The sequence below is a fragment of the Gorilla gorilla genome, chromosome 5 (genome assembly GCF_029281585.2).
Source record: "Gorilla gorilla gorilla isolate KB3781 chromosome 5, NHGRI_mGorGor1-v2.1_pri, whole genome shotgun sequence".
NCBI lineage: Eukaryota > Metazoa > Chordata > Mammalia > Primates > Hominidae > Gorilla > Gorilla gorilla.
The window spans coordinates 123,622,634-123,640,983 of NC_073229.2; the positions used below are offsets into that span (position 1 = coordinate 123,622,634).

General features: G+C 36.2%; 1 protein-coding gene across 8 annotated transcripts in view; it reads right to left on the reverse strand.

Moving 5' to 3' along the window:
• Positions 1–18,350, reverse strand: part of USP45 (ubiquitin specific peptidase 45) — a 79,449-nt gene that overhangs the window by 31,713 nt on the left and 29,386 nt on the right. For 6 of the 8 annotated variants that reach the window (XM_055391183.1, XM_063707791.1, XM_055391184.2 and 3 more), the window contains exons 8-10: positions 14,941–15,071; positions 8,341–8,428; positions 1,805–1,886 (exon numbers count right to left, since the gene is read on the reverse strand). In XM_055391183.1, the coding sequence (XP_055247158.1) occupies positions 1,805–1,886; positions 8,341–8,428; positions 14,941–15,071 (301 nt within the window). Of the gene's footprint in view, positions 1–1,804; positions 1,887–8,340; positions 8,429–11,948; positions 12,086–14,940; positions 15,072–18,350 lie in introns of those variants that run through there. The other 2 variants (XM_055391186.2, XR_008680936.1) reach the window with 2 other exon arrangements.

Sequence of the window (18,350 nt, forward strand, 5' to 3'; positions counted from 1 at the left end):
CTGTAAAAATTATACTTTTTAATGCAAAAAACATGTCAACCATCCATCTAGCAGTATAATAGGCTATCTTCTGGTTATTCAAAAGTAATCTGAATAAGATATTCTGTACTACATTTAATAATACATTTTACTATACATACAACATTCTAAAGTCTTTCTCCTTTACAATTTTGTAGCAGATTTACAACTATCAACTACTTTAGTCTCCAAGAAATAATGAACTATTCTTAAACTTAAGAGGTAAAACAAAACAACCACTATTCGTACCACACCTCAACCACTCCCATTAAAACTTATAAAACCTCATGTCTAACCAATAAGTATCCAGAAGAATGGAAAAGGAGATTATGCTATCAGGACTACGGATGCCAGGATCACGGCTATGAAAATAACAGTCGTAAAAGGCAAGTGTAAGGAATTAACATAGGTAATTAAGAACTCAAGAACATGGTTATATTTTTAAAAGTTAAAATTATTCTGCTCAGGAAATATTTATAAATTAAAAAAATGCCAATGACTTAGTTTAAAATAACCTGAGGTTGGGAGAAAATGGATTAAACATAAACCATGAATGCAGTTTAAGTTGGGTGACAGATATAAAGGGCTGCATTATGCTATTCTCTCTACTTTAATAAAAATTTGAAACTTTCCATCATAAACCATGGGAGGAAAAAGTATATTAACAAACCTATTCACCCCTCTTTCAAACTTCTTTTTTGAGCCTCTATCTTCAAGTTTCATACAAACAATATTTAAAATCATTTAAAATATTAGAGCACTGAATGACAGAAAACGTGAATATATCAGTAAACATTAATTAAAATTGTATTTAGAAATACTATAATAATAAAGATGTTTCTTCTAGAAAAACTACAAGGGATTGGAAATAGAGAGTACAAAACTGGAAAGAGGGGGAAGAAAAACGGGGCTGTTATTCTAAACATCCACGAGATGGCACTATCTCAACACAAAAGAACAAGGCATATTTGAGCAGCTATGTTTTTTAAAAATCTTGAACCCTTAATTACAATAAAGTGCACAGTAACAATGTGTGTATGTTTGCAAATTATAGACCTGTAGTACATACATTATAAAACCACAAGAACAAAAGTTAGAAAAAAATACAAATAATATTTTTAAATGTCTTCTAAAAATCACTTCATGCTAACATTAGTTAGTGAGATACTAACATAGTTAGTATCTCAATGCAGAATATGCATTTAGGGCAAGGTATATAAACCCACACTGTAGTACTGATAATGATAAATAACCAACTTTGATTAGGTAATCATCATTTGGGGCTCATATTTTTATGGATGAATAGCAAACACTAGGAGTAGGCAAAGTGCACTTACACTTGACTTACCAGCACTCTCTTCAATAAACGGTTTATTTGCAGGAGTCTTTGGAGCACTTAAACATTTTGTCTAGTTACATCTAAAAAATATCCATAAATCCATTGATCCAGACACATGTCAAATGATACAATATGATAAATATGAACTTCCAAGTGTGGTTGCTACTTTCAACAACCTTTCAAGTTTCCCTTAGAAGACCTCACATAAAGGTATCAGTGTCAATCTGTATACTTGGTATTAGCTTTATTCTTATAAATTCACATGAATACATTCTAGCATTTTCTATGTTCCACTAAAGTATTTTTCAGACACTGCAGCAACTACGTCCTCCTTTTAAAGCCACTACTTTGGTGGATTAGTTCACATAACGTTCAGTTCTTTTTCCAACTAAAATAAAATTTTAATATTTTCTTACAGAAAAAAGTTTTAACAAAGAGTCAACATACCTTTGACTTTTTTTCTAGTTTCATCATCAGCAGTTTTAGTAGTTGGGTTGTTAAATGCTTTTAGAATGCTAGCTTGTATTCGCTGTAAAACAAAGTGAATAGATTCTGGTCTAATAATAGTTAACTCAGGCCTCATCCTCCTAATAAAAGTACTTTCAAACAGCAAGGTACACTGTGGATTTCAGTTCCCTAGTCTGAAAATAAAATGACCAAATTTTTTAAAAAAATGTAATTTCTTCCAGGTCTCAAATTCCATGAATGGATTGCTCTAATGTCATATTTTCCCAAGTAAGAGTCAGAATTTTTACATGTAGGTTCTCTCTTGGATTTAATGTATTTTTATCAGTGTATAAAAAGCAAGCAGCCTAGTCCTGTTGCTTAGCATAAATTAATTTGCCCTCTTTCTTCCTTCTCCCTCTCTCTAAAATGACACTTCTTAATTAGGACCAAAAAAGAAAATAGACCATATGAAATTTATTGTCTATGAAGACCTTTCTATATTAAGAAGCTATCAAGCTGGTTACTATAATCTCTATGCTATGTGGACTACCTCATTTATATACACATATAACTAAAGTCCAAATTTATCAATTAATGTCCATAGCAAGAAGACTCCCCCAAATTTTAATTATGGTTTTACTTGAACTTAGTTGTCAATAATGATTATGTTTTCAGCAGCTCTCAGTAAATGACAAGGTTTATATTAACTATTTCTACATCTCTTGTGTATGTTTTAGGAAAGATCCAATCTCACAGAAAAGTTTCAGAATAAAACTACATACTCCAAGAATAAAACTTAATAAGTGACCTTTTAACATTAACTATGCCCCTAATTAGTGGATGAATTTTGTCTTCCTAATTCAGATTATGACAGTAGGATGAGGGAAAAGTTTGTTAATTATCTTTCCAAAAATATATATATAATTAATATATATATAACTAATATATATATATAATTAATATATAAATATATATATAATAAATATATATATATATTTTTTTTTGAGAGAGAGTCTTGTTTTGTTGCCCAGGCTGGAGTGCAGTGGTGTGATCACTGCCCACTGCAGCTTTGACTTCTCTGGGTTCAAGTGATCCTCCTGCCTCAGCCTCCCAAGTACCTGGGACTATAGGCACACACCATGACACCTGGCTAATTTTTAAAAATTTTTTTGTAGAGATGGGGTTTTGCCATATTGCCCAGGCTGGTCTTGAGCTTCTGAGCTCAAGCAAGCCACCTGCCTCAGCCTCCCAAAGTGCTGGAATTACAGGCATGAGCTGCCACACCTGTTTTTTGTTGTTTGTTTGTTTGTTTTGTAGAGACAGGCTCTTCCTATGTTGCCCAGGCTGGTCTCAAACTCCCAAAGTGCTGGGATTACAGGTGGTGCCTGGTCCTTCCTATCTTTTAATTGGAAAAGATCACTATGATATATTAAGTGAAAAAAGACAAAGTACAAGTTATATATATGGTATATGCCACCTTTTGAATAAGGAAAAAAAGAGCATAAAGGAAGAAAGACAAGAACACGGGATATAAACAATGGCAAAGTCAAAACACAAGAGAGGCAAAGGGATCTCCTAGGAGCATGGTTAGGAGGAATTCCAGAGTGACACCTGTACATCAGATATGAGAGGTAAAGAACCCAGATTGGAGCAATGAGACTTATGAATCAGACATATTGTCAACACCAAGATCCCCTTCTGCCATTATAACATGCTTTTAATCTAAGAACACAATATTATATGGAGAAGGAGGTGATCACATTCTTATTCTCGCTCCATGCCCTGCTGCCTGGATAAGCAGAAGACACTCATGACCCCCAGAATTGTTCTGCTGTGTATGATTTATGTTTCTTCTGTGTATGATATATGTTTTTTAACACATCCTCCTCCAACAATTGTGAAACCGAGTTTCACTTATTACTAACTGGCCTGTGATTAACACATTATATTTCCTATAACTGTTTACTATCCTCAAGCATATTTTGAAAATTAATACAAGATTCAAAACACTTAAATATTTTACAAAGTAGGGGATAAAAGCAAACATAAAGCAATTCATACCATGTGACACAAGTCCTGAAATACACTTATATACTATAAAGAAATGAAACAATAAAATGTCTCCCAGAAGCTATTAAATACTGAAATAATCTCCAGTTCAGACTCAATAAATTTGAAAGTTGATATAATTCAGACATTGTCTAAGCTAAAGTTGACTTTTACACCTTGAAAAAAGAATTTATTGAACTAAAGTAAGCAAATTGGAACTGTGTAAATTCCATGCAGGAGAAATATTTAATGAACTTAAATGAAAAATTCCAATAAATACCAATGTTCACTCGCAAATATTTCAGATAATCATAACATTTCAAACAACTCAAGAGAAATACTTCTAATTCAACTTAGTCTGTAAATTTATCCTACAATTTAAACATTTTACTAATTCAGACATGATTTTTGATATGATTTAATGAAACTTTGCTATATATCCTGAAATGTCATATCACTCAAAAGAAGCTAAGAAGTTACCAATTCAAGCAGCAGGAAAAAAGCTAAAAAGCTGTGATTACACTCTAAAAATAGTAAAATGAAATTGTTTACATTATTAACTTTTAAATATTAGACTTTTGCTTTTTAATTTTGATCCTAACCGTGAATTTATATTCTCTAAACTGTTTAAAAGTCAATTAATAGGTAATTCATCAAGTTGAGGAAAATAAATGAGTTTACGTCCATATACAATTCCTCATTGTTAAGAGTTGTGCTTTGAACAATTTAGGTTAAAAGAAAGATACATACTTTGGTCAGGGAGCTGTTAATAACTGTAGCACTTAATCAATTAGCAGTATCAAGGTTCAACTATTTCAAATCTCCACCTTATACTTTAAAAACAAGAATGAAAATAATGTACAGTTTAAGTTAGCTGAGATATTCTGTCTTTAAAATAATTCTAACCAAAATTATATTACAGTAATAAATCTTGAAGATAATAAAAATATAGTATCATTAATTTAGTGACTGTGCAAATTATAAGGAAAAAACAAAGAAGCATAAATGTATAAATTAAAAAGACTGCCTTATAAAAGAACTACTTCTAGGAAATTTGATTTTGTACATGAAAAATTTACAATTTCTGCACAAATGATCCTTTAAGTACTATATTCAGCAAGAGTATATTCCTCAATGTTGTAGTTCAGAAAAGACTTTAATGAAACCATATGAAAGGAGGTCAGTAGTTTTTCATCATTACTAAAAGATTCTGGTGGCAGACATAACACTGTAGCCTTCCTTCAATCAAGAAACACATGGCAGTGACACACTACAACAACAGCACGATTAACAGCTGTGGAGTTCCCAGGCCAGACAATGCAGCTCCTGCCCTGATACTCACTGTAGCTGACCGTCAGGACTGTCCTCGCTTATGAAATTGAATAGATCCACAGACTTGACATTTTAATTTTACTGCACCATTTAAAGCCTTCAAATAGTGCAAGAAAGATAAGAGCTTTCAAAACCAATGTGTCCTGCTGGGCTGCCTAAGATACTGTGCATCCCAATGCACCATTACGACTAAACAATAATTTAATTATAACAAAGACTGCTATCAAATTATAGAGGTAAAACAGAAAAAAGTGACAGGGATATATTTTACTTTTTTTATAATATCAACAGAAAAAAAACCCCAAGACATAATTTTAATCCATTCACATGACTTTTAACTTCACTTACTAATTTTTTTTTTTTTTTGAGAACGTGTCTCACTCCCTCACCCAGTCTAGAGTGCAGTGCCGCGATCACAGCTCACTGCAACTTCCACCTCGAGTTCAAGCAACTCTCCTGCCTCAGTCTCCTAAGTAGCGAGGATTACAGACACGCATCACCATGCTTGGCTAATTTTTGTATTTTTAGTAGACACGGGGTTTCACCATGTTGGCCAAGCTGGTCTCGAACTCCTGACCTCAGGCGATCTGCCCACCTCAGCCTCCCAAACTGCTGGGATTACAGGAATGAGCCACCATGCCCAGCCCACTTACATAATTTTTAATTCCATTTAATGATACATGACCACCACATAGTAAACGTATTCCTGCAAATCATGGGGAAAAAAATAATTCTAGCAATTGATAAATCTGAATTAATCTTAAAGTAACTCATATCATCTGTAGGCCCATTTATTGTTCATAATACAAAAAGCAACCTGTTCCCACCGTGCCAACATGCATCTACCCCTCAACAAGAACAGCAATATACCATAATTATTGAATCAGATTTAATACTTTTACAAATAGTAAAATAATTGTGGTTACATTTTAAATAGCAGACTTAAAATCTTATTTCTACTGACTACAGATGTCCAAGCATTTAAACTTCAATCAGCAGTATTTTATAGAATTAGAAAGATCATTAGTTTGGGAGTCAGAAAGACTTGAGTTTGAAGCTCAACTCTAAGTATCAGTTCCTAGCTCTAAGAAAATGTGATCAAATACTAGCTAGGGGACTATGCTAATATCCTCAATGGTTAACTAATTATAAATCTTTTTTTTTTCTTTTTTAGACACAATGTAGGTAAAACAACACAGTATTATCCTGTCAGTTTATTAGTTTATTCAAATACAACATATTCAAAATAATTGCAAATCACAAAGAAACTAGCTAGTGTAACATATAAGAATAATTATTTTGATTTCTTCCCAATTCAAATTCTCAAAAAAACGTTGCGTTTAAGGTTAAGCACATACAACTCATTCAAAAAAACATTCACAGGGAGCCTGGAGTGGCAGCTCATGCCTGTGATCCCAGCACTTTGGGAGGCCGAGGCAGACAGATTACTTGAGGTCAGGAGTTCGAAACAAGCCTGGCCAAAGTGGTAAAACCCTGTCTCTACTAAAAATACAAAAAAAAAAAAAAAAAAATTAGCCAGGCTTGGTGATATGTGTCTGTAATCCCAGCTATTCAGGAGGCTGAGGCAGGAGAATCACTTGACCCCAGGAGGCTGGAGGTTGCAGTGAGCCGAGATCACAACACTGCACTGCAGCCTAAGCAACAGAGCAAGACACTGTCTAAATAAATAAGCAAGCCTAGTCAACATGGTGAAACCCCATTTCTACTAAAAGTACAAAAATTAGCTGGGAATGGTGGCACACCCTGTAATCCCAGCTACTCGGGAGGCTGAGGCAGGAGAATCACTTGAACCTGGGAGGCAGAGGCTGCAGTGAGCTGAGATCATGCCACTGCACTCCAGCCTGGATGACAGAGTGAGACCCTGTCTCAAAAAAAAAAAAAAAAACAAAACAAAACACACACACACACACACACACAAATTCACAGAACACCTACTATGTGCAAGGCACACAGGACAGAGACAATACATAGTACCATTCCTCAAAGAGATCACAAGCTAAGAAAGCTGACAGGGACATAAATCTAAATAGAAAGTGGTAGGGTTTATGATCAAATATGTAAAAGTAGAGAGGTGGCAGAGAAGGAATGACACCTCTAAAAGCTGAATTCAATTAGCTTAATAAGAAAGTCAATAAACAGACAATTAAAAATAGGATTGTGATACATGATGTTTTATAGCAGGAGAGAGTAATTAACTCAATCCTTATTTTTAAAGGAAACTTTAAAGAAAATATTAGAACTCTAATTTTCTCTTCACTGGAAACTGGTCACTAGGAGTAAAGAGACACTGCCACACTACAATTAAAATGGGATTTTTGTTGTTTTTTGAGGTAGGCTCTGCTCTGTTGCCCAGGCTAGAGTGCAGTGGTGCGATCACAGCTCACTGCAACCTCCGCCTCTCGGGTTCAAGCGATTCTCATGCCTCAGCCACCCAAGAAGCTGGGATTACAGGTGTGCACCACCACGCCTGGCTAATTTTTGTGTTTTTAGTAGAGACAGGGTTTCAGCATGTTTCCCAGGCTGATCTTGAACTCCTGACCTCAGGTGATCCACCTGCCTCGGCCTTCCAAAGTGTTGGGATTACAGGCATGAGCCACCATGCCTGGCCCCAATTCCTTTTTACTTAAGCTAGTTTAAATTATTCTATTTACAGCCAAAGGACATTAACTAAAAAGGACAATAGGGCTGTAAAAGGATAAAGGTAAATATCTTACAGAAGAAAGAAAAAATATCTAGAATATTTACTCTAAAAAATTAAATTATTTCTCAACTGTACTTTTAAATTGTAATAGAAATTACTTACTTAGTTGTTTTTTGTTTGTTTGTTTTTTGAGACAGAGTCTCACTCTGTCACCCAGGCTGGAGTAGTGCAGTAGCGTGATCTCAGCTCACTGCAACCTCTGCCTCCTGGGTTCAAGCAATTCTCATGTCTCAGCCTGCCAAGTAGCTGGAATTACAGGTATGCACCACCATGCGTGGCTGATTTTTATTAGAGACGAGGTTTCACTATGTTGGCTAGGCTGGTCTGAAACTCCTGACCTCAGATGATCCACCCCGCCTTGGCCCCCCAATAATCCCTTAGTTTTGTATCCTCTTCTTGAAGAGAATACATGATATACATAAAGAAACCTGACCTTTGTTTCTTCTGTCCTCACTGCATCCAGAAGATAATGAAGAAGCTCCTGACTGTCCTGTTGCTGGAAATCTTTAAATCGAGGTGCCCTGTGATTTAAAAACAAAAGAGGAAAGAAAAAAAGAATAATCATTCCATGGTTCATCAACACTCTTCTCTAAATGCACTTGAAATAGCATATTATTAGCCGGGTGCGGCAGCCTACGCCTGTAATCCCAGCATTTGGGAGGCCAAGGGGCAGATCACTTGAGCTCAGGAGTTCGAGACCAGCCTGGGCAACAAGGCAAAACCCTGTTCTCTACCAAAACACACACCCACACACACAAAATGGCATAAAGACGCAGTTTACTACTTTTCCAACTAAATAGACGAAATGTGATTACTGGTCCAATTAGGGTGTGATCTTAAGTGTGCACTGAGAATATGGCTATCATTTATTAAGCAACTACTATATGTTAAGCACAATACTAGTAGTTTTTCACATGTTCAGGCATAATCCTCCAACAACTTTGTTGGGATGTTCTGTTTTCTCCAACTTACACATGAGGACTCAGCGCTATTGTTTAAATCATTTGCAAGGCCATACAGCTAGCAAATAAACCAGTATTCAAACCCAAGCCACTGTGATTTATTATCTTCCTACCTTAACCAAAAGGAAAGCAAGAGAGTGTTTCTATTTCATATAAAGGACTATAAGTTGATCTCCCTGTGAATATATTTTTTAAGGACTTGATAATTAAATTTCCTCTGTATTAACCTAATAGGAAGATCAGGTACTATTCATGGAGACACTGACATAGGAAATATTTGGTTGATTTCAGTAACTTTAAAAAGTAACCTACAGTAAACTCTATGCTAAAATGAACATTTTGCCTTAAGTGCAGACAAGTATTAAATCTAGAAAGTGTTCTGACCTAAGATGAAGAAATAATTCTGTCAAAATACAAAATAATGAGAATATATTATAGTAGAAGACACATTTACAACTATTTATGATATTTACAACATACCTCATGTGATATACAAAACAGCACTGTTCAGGAATTTATAATTAATATAAGTTCTACTTTATGCTTGAGAAAATTGAAGAACAAGCTAAGTGCCACTAACATAACTACAGATTTTTTGACAGAGTGCAGTACTTAATTATTTTTAATTATTATCGCATTTTTATTTTTGTGAGATGGAGTTTCACTCTGTCACCTAGGCTGGAGTGCAGTGGCACAATCTCAGCTCACTGCAACCTCCGCCTCCTGGGTTCAAGCAATTCTCCTGCCTCAGCCTCGTGAGTGGCTGGGACTACAGTTGCTGGCCACACCTGCCATCGTGCCCTGCTAATTTTTGTATTTTTAGTAGAGGTGGGGTTTTTCCATGTTGGCCAGGCTGGTCTCGAACTCCTGACCTCAAATGATCCACCCACCTCAGCCTCTCAAAGTGCTGGAATTACAGGCATGAGCCATCACACCCGGCCAAGTGCAGTACTTTCAGCATTATTCTTCATTATCTCAGGATAAATATTCATCCTAATAATACAAAGAAAGTGAGTCCCTGACTGCTAAAACATTAACCGGTCATCAATCTAGCCTGTAAGAGGAAACACCACTCCAGACATTCTTGCTAACTAGCAGCACATAGCAACATGCTGACAATACTTTATTACCTTGATGGGCTTCCCTACCTGCACTTGGTGGACAGAACCACCTCCTAGATTAGAGATGAGGACAGAAACCAAGATGGACACATATTCTAATCCTATTTGGACCTCCACAGCTGGCATCAGGAGAGGCAGAAACTGCAGAACCCTATACTTATGCTGTATACTCCAAGGAAGGCCAGTGAAGTAGCAGATGACTAGAGGAGGGAACAGGAGAATCCTTCAGAGATCTTCACTAGCCAAGTGGTAGGTAGGAGGAGGGGGCAGTTTATGGCTTTCAAAGCAGACACACAAGGAGGAAATCATTCCTGAACAAAGAGAAACTTCCTCCACCATGTCTCTGCCTATAGCTCCTTCTCAACCAATGCAAAAACTATTTACTGCCTTCTAAACCACTGAAGAAAATTTAATAAACTTAGATTTGTTTTTTTTTTTTTTTTTTTTTACCTAGGAATGGGCAAAAAAAAATCATAGGATGATTTCTAGACTCTACGATGGAGCCTATCTGAGCTACCCATATCAAGAGAGACTTTCAAACCTATTAAAGGATTAAAAGATAAAAATCACCAAACATATGAAAATATTCAGCCTATTCAAAATAAGGGGAACCCTAAGGATTCCCAGGAAATGTACTTTAGTAAAAGTACTGCCATGAGAAGGAGGAGGGGACTTTTAAAAACCTCAAGGCATGAGAGAAAAATATATGTACAAGCATAAATTAGGAGACTGTCAAGAAAAAGAAATTTAATCCACTTCTATGTTCATCACAGTGCTATTCACAATAGCAAAGACATGGAATCAACCTAGGTGCCCATATATGGTGGATTGGATAAAGAAAATGTGGTCCATATACACCATGGAATACTACACAGCCATAAAAAAGAACAAAATCATGTCCTTTGCAGCAAGCAACATGGAAGCAGCTGAAAGCCATCACCCTAAGTGAACTAATGCAGAAGCAGAAAACCAAATAAAACAAAAACCACAAAGTTGAAGACCTTGCTCCCAAATAAGGCTCATCACAAGTGGTCAAAGTGTGTGATAATCACCACTATAACAGAAACTTCAAGAGACTGGTTCACGTACACACAATATGAATAAACCACAAATTATGCCAAGTGAAGGAAGTCAGATAAAAAAAGAGTACACCCTGTATGATTCCATTTCTATAGAATTCCCAAAAATGCAAACTAATCTATTGCAACAAAAAAAAAACAGGTAAGGGGTATACCACCCAGGGATGGAGTTTAGGGGAGAGGTTCTAGAGAAAGGGATTATAAAGGGGCCCAACAAAACTTTGGGGGGTGATGGATACATTCATTATATTGAATGAATGTATGTATATATACATATACACACACACACACACACATACACAAAGTGTATAGATATGTCAAAACTTATCTAATAGTATATTTTATTTTTTAGAGAGACAGGGGTGACAGGAGTGCAATGACATTAACAGCTCACTGAACACTCAAAACTCCTAGGCTCAAGTGATCCTCCTACCTCAGCCTCTAGAGTAGCTGGGACTACAGGTGTGCACCATCACACCTCTGGCTAATTTTTTTTTCATAGAGTCTCCCTATGTTGTCCTGGCTAGTCTCAAACTCCTGGCCTCAGGCAGTTCTCCCACCTTGGCTCCCAAACTGCTGGGATTACAGGCATGAGCCACAGTGTCTGGCCCCAGTAGTACACTTTAAATATGTACAATTTATTTTATGTCACATATACCTTACTAAAGCTAGCCAGAATATCCACCAATACAATTTACTATTCCAACAGACAAAAAAAAAAAAAAAAAAAAAAGATTATTTGGATACAGAAAAAGCATTTTAAAAAAATCCATTTCTTAATAAGAACTCTCAGAAAAAAGAAAAACTAAGAATAATTGGGAATTTCCTCAACCTGATAAAAGGCATGTATGAAAACTCTATAGTTATTATCACACTTACGTGTGAAAGACTGCATGCTCTCCCTTTAATATCAGGAATAAGGCAAGACGCCTATTTCACCATTCTAACATTGTATTGGTGGTCCTTTTTCATTTTTTTTCCAAGAAGAGTCCTATTGCAATATGTATTGGTTGTCCCTGACAGTGATATAAAATGAGAAAAAGATATAAAATGATACAGATTGGAAAGAAAGAAAACAATCTTCATTTGCCAATGACATTGTCTACATAGGAAATACCAATGAATCAACATAAAGCTAAGAGAACTAGTAAAGCAAGTTGGGAAGGGTAGCAAGAAACAAGGTCAACATACAAAAATCAACTGTATTTCTGTATATTAACAATGAACAATTGGAAATTGAATTTTTTAAAAAGAGTACCATTTACAATAAATAGCATAAAAACATGAAATTCTTAAGATAAATCTAACAAAATATGTGCGGGATTTGTATGCTGAAAACTATACACCCTTGATGAGAAAAATCAAAGACCTAGAAAACTGGTAAGATATCATACATGAAAAGATTCAACATTGTTAAGATGTTGATTCTCCCCAAATTGATGTACACATTCAAAACAATCCCAACTGACAATGTGATTCTATAATTTACATAAAAAAGCAAAGGACCAGCCAGGCGCAGTGGCTCACGCCTGTAACCCTGGCACTTTGGGAGGCCAAGGTGGGCAGATCACCTGAGGTTGGGAGTTCAAGACCAGCCTGACCAACATGGAGAAACCCCATCTCTAGTAAAAATACAAAATTAGCCAGGTGTGGTAGCGGGCGCCTGTAATCCCAGGCTGAGGCAGGAGAATTGCTTGAACCCAGGAGGTGGAGGCTGCGGTAAGCCAAAATCATACCATTGCACTCCAGCCTGGGCAACAAGAGCGAAACTCCATCTCAAAAAAAAAAAGAGGACCTAGAATAGTTTGAAAAGGATGACCAAAATTTGAGAACTTATGCTACTCAATTGCAAGACTTACTATGAAGCTACAGTAATCAAGACAGTGTAGGCTTTGGGGTAAAGACAAGACATATATATCAATGAAACAGAATATAGTTCAGAAAGAAACCCAAACACATGTGGCTTAAATCTTTACCTGATTTTAAAAAAATGTATTTGTCTAATGTATACTTCTTTTAAAAGTAAATGCCATAAAACAAACAAACAAAAGGCAATTTAAAACTTTTCAGCCAAGCATGGATGACGCTCATGCCTGTAATCCCAGCTACTTGGGAGGTTGAGCAGGGAGGAATGCTTGAGCCCAGGAATTTGACTATGATTGGGCCACTGCACTTGAGCCTGGGCACAGAGCGAGACCCTGTCTCCTAAAAAATACAAAAAATAAATAAAACTCTTCAAATAATGTTTGATCTAGTTATTCTAAGAATTTATCCTACAGATGTACTTCCGCAAGTACAGTGTATACATACAAAACTGAGTAAGTTATACACCCAAGTGCTAACATGGAAAGATGTATAAAATATATCAAGCAAGTTGCAAAAAATTTGCATATGTCTGTGTATGTATGATCACTTTTGGAAAGAATCAGATAATAGTTACTTCTGAGGAGTAAAGATAGAGAGGAGTTTGAATTTTTATCTATGAGTGCCCATTATTTTAATAATAATTTTTAAAATGTTAATAAACCTTTATAACCAGGAAGAAAATTATACAAAACAAGTTATTTCTGGCAAAGTCAGAAACAAATTTCTAAAGCATACAATGCCCTAATAACTTTTTTTGTTTTAATTTCAACTTTTATTTTCGATTCAAGGGGTACATGTGCAGGTTTGTTATCTGGGTATATTGTGTGATGCAAAGGTCCGGAGTACGAATGATCCCGTCACTCAGGTACTAAGCATAGTACCCAATAGTTAGTTTTTCAACCCTTCCTACCTCAATCGCTCCCACCTCTAGTAATCCCCACTCTCTACTGTTGCCATCTTTATGTCCATGAGTACCCAATGTTTAGCTTCCACTTATGAGAACATGTGGTATCTGGTTTTCTGTTCCTGCATTAATTCACTTAGGATAATGGCCTCCAGCTGCATCCATGTTGTCGCAAAGAATATGATTTCATTCTTTATTATGGCTGTGCTAAAAACTTTTTAACTCTGTGAGACACTCATGCCTCTGAGAATTTTGCAGGTTTTTTTGGTCCTCAGGCTTTGAAGAAACATCATTTGCCAACCAAATGAAACATATACTAAGCCCTCTATTTTGGACTATATTTAAAATATCATGGCATTCATTACTAGTTTTAATTAAAATGAGGTTTTAAAGTCTATAGATATACAAAAACACAAGCTCATATTCAAAGAATTTTCCTTCTACATATTTTAGTAATTGTGGACTGGACTAGCTTGTGAGTTCCATGAGGACAGGGTGCATTTGTGACGCAATATATGTTGTGTACCCCTGAATTGTAGCAAGTACCTCATAAAAAGCAAGCTCTCTATTTTTTATATAAATGAATACATGAATGCATTAAAGTCAAGTCAGATCCTTTATGTGTTTATTTCCAGGCACATAAGGATTTGGTTTTTAAACTTACTGTAATACCTTGAGAAATTCACTTAAACTCTATTTGCCTCACAGCTCATCTTTTAAAATAAGAAATCTAGATTAGATGTTATCTTACAGTACTTTCTAGATTTTACAACTCTATGGTTTTCTCACTTTATGGTATTACATCATAGGCATCCAAGTCAGGACAGACCTCCATTTGATTCTCAGCTTTGCACTCAGACTAGGTGAGCCATTTAATTTCTGTGTCTCCATTTCCTTATATATGAGGATAAGCTGCTTCTTCTGAGGACTGAGATATAATTTTCATAAAGCATAGAGCTGTAACTAATAAATTTTAGTTCTCTTCATAGTCAGGGCAATAAGAGCAAAGTTACAGTAAAAACGACTATTCATGTTAAGTGATGAATACATTAGTATTTTGTAACTCATAATTATTTATATTAAAAATGTAGATGCACCCACTTCTGACAAAGCTGATTAAAAAGAACTTTAGGAGAAAGTGGTCCTTTTTCAGTCTCCTTCATGCTGTGAAGAAACAGGAACAAGGCTGAGGTCAGTGGTCCAGGCCTTGAAAGTTCCACCACCAATGGGTCCTTTAAAAACACGATCAACTCTATGTCAGAAATGTACAATTTAAAAATAACATATTAAAAATCTGTGAGTTACACTCTGCTTAAATAACACCAACTAAATTGCCTCAATTGTATTAAGAAACTTTATTATTTCATAAATAAAATATATAAAAATAGAAAACAGAATACCTGCCTTGAAAAACACAGGTATTTTCATATCCTCTGCCCTTTGCTTAATAAAACTATTAGATCAAATGATATCACCAATCTTTAGTTGCTTGTCACTGTCCTTTAATGCACTCTCCTATAAATAAAATCACTAATCTACTTAATGTTTGTACCACTCCACGAATAATCATACATTATTTGCTAGTAAATAATGTATGATTATTTGTGTATAATGTATGATTATACACCTTTCTTTTCCCCAAATATTTTACTAGTAAAGTAATAATGTGGAATCATGTAACAAAATCAGCATAACATCTCCCTCTTTTAAAGGGGAGAGACATAAAGCTTGACAAAAGCAGCTAACATTGGGTGAAGGATTAACCCATTTAATTCTAGAATTTTTTTTCCCCTCGAAATCTGGTTTCTAAAGTACTATCCCCACCAATAACACTTCCTCCTAAAGGACAAGGAATAGAAAGCAGATCCCAAATATAAACTTGGGACATTAAAGAATGTTATCTTCCAAGATAACTATTGAATATATTTTCCCATTCCTATATTCATGAAATAACTGTTACATATGTATTTCATAACAACTATCCTTAAAAATGGCACATATACACCATGGAATACTATGCAGCCATAAAAAATGATGAGTTCATGTCCTTTGTAGGGACATGGATGAAATTGGAAATCATCATTCTCAGTAAACTATCGCAAGAACAAAAAAACAAACACTGCATATTCTCACTCATAGGTGGGAATTGAACAATGAGATCACATGGACACAGGAAGGGGAATATCACACTCTGGGGACTGTTGTGGGGTGGGGGGAGGGGGGAGGGATAGCATTGGGAGATATACCTAATGCTAGATGACGAGTTAGTGGGTGCAGCGCACCAGCATGGCACATGTATACATATGTAACTAACCTGCACAATGTGCACATGTACCCTAAAACTTAAAGTATAATTAAAAAAAAAAAGACAGCATAAAAAAAAAATCCACTATAATCACAGAAAGGACAGGCTATAATTTTCCATAGTTGTTTTTCTTTTCTTTCCTTTTTTTTTTTTAAAGAGACAGGGTTGCCCAGGCTGGTCTTGAACTCCTAAGGCTCAAGCAATCCTCCCGCCTCGGCCTCCCAAGTAGCTGGGATCACAGGCATAAGCCACCACACCCAGTCAAAATTACAGAGGACTCAAGACAGACTTTTGTGTTTTTTTTTTTTTTTTTTTTTAGACGAAGTCTTACTCTGTCACCCAGGCTGGAGTGCAGTGGTGCGTGCGGTCAGCTCACTGTAACTTCAAACTCTTGGACCCAAGTGATCCTCCTGCCTCCACCTCCTGAGCAGCTGGGACTACAGATGCATGCCAGCATATCCAGTTGATTTTTAAAATTTCTGTAGAGACGGGGGTAGAGGGGGGTCTCACTTTGTTGCCCAGGCTGGTCTTAAACTCCTGGCTTCAAGTGATCCTCCCACTCCGGCCTCCCAAAGTGCTAGGGGATTACAGGAATGAGCCATGGTGCTCGGCCTTCCATAGCTTTTGAATGTCAAAAGTGCTTTTCTGGGCTGGGTGCCATGACTCACATCTGTAACCTCCACACTTTGGGAGGCCAAGGTGGAAGGATCACTTGAGCCCAGAGTGGAAGGCCCGCTTGGGCAACATAGGGGACTCCGTCTCTGCAAAAAAAAATTTAAAAATTAGCCAAGTGTAGTGGCATGTGCCTGCAGTCCGAGCTACTCAGGAGGCTGAAGTGGGAGGATCCCTTAAGCCCAGGCTGCAATGAGCCATGATGGCACCACTGCACCCCAGTGTGAGTGACAGAATGAGACTGTCTCCAAAAAAAAAAAAAAAAAGTGTTTTCTCTTCTGCTGTAAACCTAAAACTGCTCTAAAAAATAAAGTCTATTTTTTTTAAAGTGTTTTCTGCCATGTTAACTGAAAGTTACCTCAAGGGTCAAAAGTAAAATCTAAGGTAATTTTAAACTTCAAGTACCAAGTTGCACTTCCCTTTCCTCAATGAAAATATTTTTTAGACAGAATAAAAAACCTTCAGAATGAGATGAGGAAATAACCTTAGTTTTAAAAAGTACATTTAGACCTGGCGCAGTGGCTCACGCCTGTAATCCCAGCATTTTGGGAGGCCGAGGCAGGTGGATCACTTGAGGTCAGGAGTTTGAGACCAGCCTGGCTAACATGGCAAAACCCTGTCTCCACTAAAAATACAAAAAAAAAAAAAAAAAAAAATTAGCTGGATGTGGTGGCATGCACCTACAGTCCCAGCTATTCAGGAAGCTGAGGCAGGAGAACTGCTTGAACCTACAAGGCAGAGGTTGCAGTGAGCCGAGATCGTGCCACTGCATTCCAGACTGGGTGACAGAGCAAGACTCCACCTCAAAAAATAAATAAAATAAAAATAAAAAATACACTTAAACTTTGAAAACAAAAGTTTGCTGAAAACCCAAGAAGGATGAATTTCACACATAATGTTGACAGAAAGAAGCCAAATGCAAAATAATGTATATAGTAAGACTCCATTTATATGCAGTATTAAAACAGGCAAAACTAATCTATCCTGTTAGAAACCAGGTTAGTGGTTACTCATGTGGGTTAGGGAAGTAGTGAATGTGGGGGGGAGTTGAAGGGGCCTTCCAGATGCTGGTAATGTTACTTGAGCAAGGTGTTAGTTACACAAGTGTGTTAGCTGTGAAAATTCATCAAGTTATACACTCATAATATACATTTTTAAGAATATTTTCATTAAATAAAAAGTTTTCCACACACACTGTTGATATGCACATAAATATTAAATTGAATCCAGCAGCATATAAGCATATCATAACTGGGGTTTGTAACAGGAATACAGGATAGGTTTAACACTTGAAAAAGGAATCAGTGTAATTCACCACATTAACAGAATAAAGAAGAAAAACCATATGATCATCTCAATAGATGTGGGAAAAGCATTTGACAAAATTCAACATCCATTCTGATAAAACTTTCAGAAAACTAGCAATAGAAAGGAATGTCCTCAAGCTTACAAAGAACACCTCTGAAAATCGTACCTTCGTATGTAATAATGGGAGAAGGCTGAATGTTTGTTCCCCTAATTTTGGGATTAAGGC